This window comes from Mycetomoellerius zeteki, unplaced genomic scaffold (assembly GCF_001594055.1).
Source record: "Mycetomoellerius zeteki isolate Tzet28-1 unplaced genomic scaffold, Tzet1.0 scaffold264, whole genome shotgun sequence".
NCBI lineage: Eukaryota > Metazoa > Arthropoda > Insecta > Hymenoptera > Formicidae > Mycetomoellerius > Mycetomoellerius zeteki.
The window spans coordinates 216,163-222,277 of record NW_017257243.1 but is presented as its reverse complement, the minus strand read 5'-3'; the positions used below and the strand labels follow the sequence as shown (position 1 = coordinate 222,277).

The window sequence follows — 6,115 nt, the reverse complement described above, 5'->3', positions numbered from 1 at the left end:
GTACGCGGTACCACCCCCTGGTTACATCCCTCTCTACCGACGCTGTCGCCGCCGCCCTTGTAATCCTTATCCTTCATCGCGGCGGCGGCGGCGGCGCCGGCGGTTCCTACCCCCTTGCTCCCATTCTCAGTCTGCTCGTTTTCTCTCCCTCACGATGATATTGATCCTCCTGCCGCGAGGCCCACCCACGAGCAGCAACGTTAGGTTGCCATTCGACCTAGTGTAGAACCGTAACGCGGATGAAGACGCGCGGAGAAGACCAAAACCTCCGTTTTGCCCGAGGAAAATTCATGTCGTTGGAAAATAAAAAAATGAAATAAAATTTAATATAAAGTAATATTGAATAACTCTGATTCAATCGGGATAAATTTGGCCTAAATTTAAAAAAAATACCTAGATAGCACGCATGTCCAAAATCGGATTACAAGACATCAGGTTATCTTTAAGATGTCTTATTTCCCGATTTTGATGTGTGCTGTTTGGGCATTATCGAAATTTGGATCGGAGTTACTTTGATTTCAGGCCAAAGTTACCCTAATTTACAATAGCTTTTTTTTTAAAGAGAGACATATGTGGCTGGCAAACGATAATCCCGATTCCAGGCAAATCGGAGATTCTTGCGGAGGGACAGTAACGCGATATGTCGGGAAAGAGATAAATAATGCGGGGTGCGCGGAAAGTCTCGCATTGCACGCCGATCGCGAAGCGCTCGCGTTATTGGCGGCAGGATAACGTGCCAGATAACGCACATTAATTTTCGGACGGATCGATACGACACGCGATAAGCCGCCGATAGTTTATCGTCCCTGGGATTTTCCGCGTGGCGAAACGGATCGAATTTATCTCGTACGGCTGATGACGAATTTCCGATAACGCGTCAGCAACGCATTATACCAACGAGACGGAGATTTTGGAAAAGTTCGAAAGTTTTAAGTGAAGAGATAATATATCTTGTAGGAACTCAACGCTTTTATTAATAACAATTCAACATGAAATTTATTCTATATACGAAATGCCCGTATTATATAATAATGTTTCTTTCATAAATATTTATAAATAATACGATATATATGTATATATGCGTCTCTAATCAAGGCCATCCTCAAGAAATTTAACACGTTGCAACCTTCGTCTCGATTATGCTTTTTCACGATCAACTGTCGACAGTACGAAAAGTTAACGTTTCTTTGATGCAAGCGTCGCGATATACCTGTCTGTTTGCGCGTAAGTGCACGTGGTTCCCTTTTATGCAAAAAACTCGAGCGTATAATGCTGACATTGTGTAGCTAGTTTTCTAACAAGTCGGTAACAAATGACTCAAATTTTTTTTTATTAGGCACTAATTCCTTCTTTGCAATTGTTCAGAAAAAAAAGAGACAACGATCCACTGTGACAATCGACATCACGCACTTTTGCGCTCTCTCTCTCTCTCTCTCTCTCTCTCACTCTCTCTCTCTCTATCTCTATCTCTCGGTTGGTCCCTGATGCTCTTCCCTATAACAATGCGCAGTTTCGCCTCCTCGCAGTTCTCTCTTCCCTCTCCCCTTCTCCTCTCACTCGCGTGAAACATACAAAATGGACAAATCAATGTAATTGATTTTTGTCGAGATTTTCTCAAAGATTTTACAAAGGTATTGACGTGAGAATCAGCCTCTAATCTTCTTCTTCTCTTCCTTTCCTATCTTTTTTTAGATTATGTTTTATGGCCCCAATATTTTACAAGATAGTGTTACCCCACCCGATTGAAATTTAAAAAATGATTATTATTATTATCTTCTAATCCACTTGGCGCGGGACTTGCTAGTTTCTAGCGCAGTCGCGACAAGCGATAATAAAATCCGATCGGAAGTCTTCGTGCACACTTTCGGCGAACGGTCGAGGATGTGCTTTCTGCGTATGTATATGTAAGCGCGGGATTCAATATATCTGTTTTACTCTTATATTATAACATTAATATTTCTTTCTGTCGTGTATTTGTTTTTTTTTTAAACAGTACTTTTGATTAGACGAACCACAGATCGCTATTCCTTTTTTGTTATCTATGGAATGTATCGCTATTTGGAAGAATAATCGCAGATTCCTTTTCTCTCCTTCTCTCTCTCTCTCTCTCTCTCTCTCTCTCTCTCTCTCTCGTAGCATCGAACTACATAGTGACCTATTATACATTAACAATTTCACATATACGAATGACACAAAGCGCAAACTTTAGGATTTTTTGTTCGTTATTTTTAGGTTCTTAAAAATCTTCAAAATAAAGCTCAAGATGTTACCGTTTGACAAAATAAGAAAAAGAAAAGAACGGTGAATATTTCGACGATACACTCCGCGCAAATTCTCGAGAAACGATTGCCCCTTTAGAAAATACAAGTAGTTCGCCGCGTCGAAAATGGAATCTATCTCACCGTGATTATTTGTGTGCAGCCTCGACACAGCGCGACACAGCACATTCGGTATTAAAACTTAATAAATATATTTACCAATTAACAAATGTGCCCTGTCGCTGATACATTCATTTTCACGTCTTTTACTACACGCTCCCTCTCAGTCGCGCATAATTTCTTTCATGCACGCATTTCCACCTGCATATTACCGACATCATTAATCACTATTATCTCATTATAATATTTATCTATATATTTTAAATTCCTTACTCTTATATAATCGGCTAAACTGTGCGATCTTAACGCTTCGAATTTCTTCTAGTTTTTAATATCTATTTACAATGAAGGACCATTTTATCCTGTATTAGCGCTAACAATGTTTAGGAAGAAGTTTTTTTCAATCCTTCTTACTGTAAAAATTTCCGATGTACGGACCGATCAGATTAGTGCGCGATTTTGCGTCGCGCGTCACAAACTCATAAAATTGGATGTTTGATAATTGACTTGCTGTTAATTGTAAATATGCCGTTAATGACATAATTAAATACGCTACTCTCTAATCGTTACGTTACTACATTATTATTTTTATAATAATGTAATAATATAACGATATATTATTACGCTATTGTGATATAATGATATAATATAATCGTTACATTGTTACATTATTACTCTTATAAAGTATTAACGCCCGGCCAGGCTCGCCTGTCCAGAAATCTTGGACGTTTTGCAACGACGAGTCGGCGCAAGGTAACCAATTTTTTCGACCGAATAGATTCAATCGAGTAAACTCTATAATCGTGGCCTCTTTATCAATATCAATATCTCTATCTACTTGCGCAAATTTTCAACGTGAAAAATCAAGAGAGAGGAGAATCGTCTTGCGGAATGCTCGTCGAAGTCATCGCAGTTGTCGAAGTCGTCGACGTGAGCACTCGGAAATTTATCGATCGTTCTCGATATAGCCAAGCGTGGGCGAACTTGAAAAGAAAATAGGAACCGCGATCTCCTGGCTTTGTATCGTCTTTTCTCAAAAATGGGTATCGTTGCCCGACGAGAAAACGATAGAACGATTTCCACGTACCTCTTGATATCCCACGCTACCACATCTCCAGGGCTAAACTTCCTTGCCCTTCGGCGGTTATTACAAAATTAAATTTTACTAAAATATGATTGCCTAAAAGAATAGTCGGCGGCCGCGGAAGCGGTGACCGAGAATGCACTACGACCGGTTGTGGGACTTTGTCGCACCGGTGGGTAACTGTCGTCATTCGCAATTGTCAGTCATTGAATATAACAAAGTATCATCAATCTGCATCCGTTTTCTCAACATCGAGCTCAAAAAAGAGTCGGTCCTCTATCATAATATTATTATTTCCATCAATACCTTTTAGAACTCTAATAAAATTCACTTGAATCAAACGTTTCGTTTATAGACAATGCTTTTTTGTAATTAAAAATCGAAGATTCGAAAAGGGACATCCGGGTCGATGGTCTCTTCCAAAAATGCACTGAGAAAATCGATTCGTTTGATACAATAAGGGAAAACACGATGGGAAGAAAGCAGATCAATACGCGGACGAAGTGAAATTCGTCGGTACCGTTGCGCTAAGTATACACTTTAAGGGGTCGATCTTACTCGCTTGACATCGTAGTAAAATCGGCATATCGCCAGGCACCGACATCTAAACCGACCATACTGTAGGTACGGTTCCATTACAGAATATCGAGATTAAAACCGGCCGTAGAGTCGAGAGAATTAAGCAGCTCTTGGGCGCTAAAGTTTGACGTGTCTCCCGTAGGAAGGTTCTCCAAGAATTCGAGGGTAAAGTCAGGGGCCGTCACGGACGGATCCGTAGCGGTGGCCGGTGGTGGCGGCTGAGCGTGCTGCTGCGGTGGCGGTAGACTACGTACTCCAGGGCTACCTGCACCATACTGTTGATGCGGATGCAGAGGAGAACCTAAACATACAATTCATCAAGTCTAATTAAATGTGTTAAACGTTGCTACAAATATTCGTGGCACAAAACGTAGAGTAGGTAAGTCCCATTGATAAAAATCATTATCTCCATTTGTAATTTTTTGCGAGAGCGAAAAAACTTATATATATTGAATAATTTTTCTCATTTAACACACTATCAAGAATTTTTTAATTAAGGCCCGATTGCACCAACGTCACTTTAACGAGATTTAAAACTCTCTTCTTTTCTGTTTCTCTTGGCTTTAAAAAAAGAGAGAAAAAGAGAATTTTAAGCCTCGCTTAAAGTTAAAGTAATATTGATGCAATTGAACATAAGAAAAATGCATCGTTTTAGTTAACAAAACTTGTATAACGTGGCCTGAGAAATATAATTTATTAAAATAGAATGTACTCGACTAGTTTTGCAGCTAGAGGAAGGATTTTAACTGATTTTGGAACAAAACGTTCGTCATTTTTATTAAATATGACTGATAAATGTAACTGCGTTTGTAACAGTAGAAATTTGGGGATTTAACTTCTTTTGCACTTTTCTTCCTACAACAGTAGAAATAATTTAACTTCTTTTGGAGTTTCAATGTAAATTTTTTTATATTTTTGAATACAGCTGCTTTTATATATAGACTACTTAGATAATTCCATGGGAAATTTCGTTTAATTTGTATGGCTAATAATTAGTTACGCTCAAGCGTATAATCAGAACATCTTTATTTTCGGTGTATTTTTCGCGGATCACTACTCACCGGTCCCAGTAACGTTGACTGAATTTACAGACGTTGTCTGTGACATCTGCATCTGCAACGACATCTGATTATTATTCTGCTGCATAGCCAGCGTTTGTTGTTGGTGCTGTTGCGTCAACAGCTGTTGCATCTGCGTGCTGTTGGACATCCCCGAGCCAGCTATGCCGCCGTTTTGCGAACGAATTAACTGTTGATGTTGCATCTGCGCCGCAGTCATTTGCATTGTGTTGCCCGCGCCGCCCATGCCAAAAGCACCTGCGAAAAACGTGATTTAATTAAATCCCGCAATGTCAATTCAAATAATTTTCACAAATAATAATGAATAAAATTCGCGAGACGTGCTTAATTCTCTATGAATATGATTTGCATTTATATCCAAATAAAACGCAGCGACACGCACATTCCTGATCTCCGACGACATCGGAAAACGAGGACATCGTTCGAGAGAGCGAACTCCGAATTAACGTGAAATTCTGATATCAACAACTGACTCATGATTCTTTCGATGAACACAATAGTGTCCGGATGCTTTTCAGCAAGAGACAGATGATACAGTATAACATAATGAATCATTACATCCTTGTTGTTTGCCAATTAAACAAAGATGAAATGATCACTGTGTTAAACTGTGCTTCTTGCTGGAAGCGCATCATATCTGTTTCTCCTTCTTTCTCTTTCTCTCACTCTCTCACACCTTGGTGACTTTGCTGGTTGAATTGCGAGCGCATTTGTGCCTGAAAGCCCTGCTGTTGTTGCATCAAAACTGCGTGTCGCCATTGGTCCTGCTGGGCCCCGCGACCCGCGATGCTGTTTCCAAGGCCGTCCGGAGGTCCAACGCTGACGTTGGGCGGCCGTTGATTGTTGGTTCTCGGGTAGCCTAGCCGTTGATGCATCTGATGCATATTGCCGATGGCAGCCATCCCGCCGCCGCCCATGTACATATTACCGCCGGCCGCGTGTAACGCCTGCTGCTGCTGTTGTTGCGCCATTTGCGGCCTCATCATCGGACCTGC

General features: G+C 40.5%; 1 protein-coding gene across 1 annotated transcript in view; it reads right to left on the bottom strand.

The window, feature by feature from the left end:
• Positions 1-1,440: 1,440 nt before the first annotated feature.
• The window catches only part of mam (neurogenic protein mastermind), a 203,882-nt gene continuing 199,207 nt past the window's right edge, over positions 1,441-6,115 (bottom strand). Inside the window, 3 exon segments of the mRNA XM_018450053.1 lie at positions 1,441-4,342; positions 5,103-5,357; positions 5,797-6,111. Coding sequence (XP_018305555.1) covers positions 4,098-4,342; positions 5,103-5,357; positions 5,797-6,111 — 815 coding nt within the window. The 3' untranslated portion in view covers positions 1,441-4,097.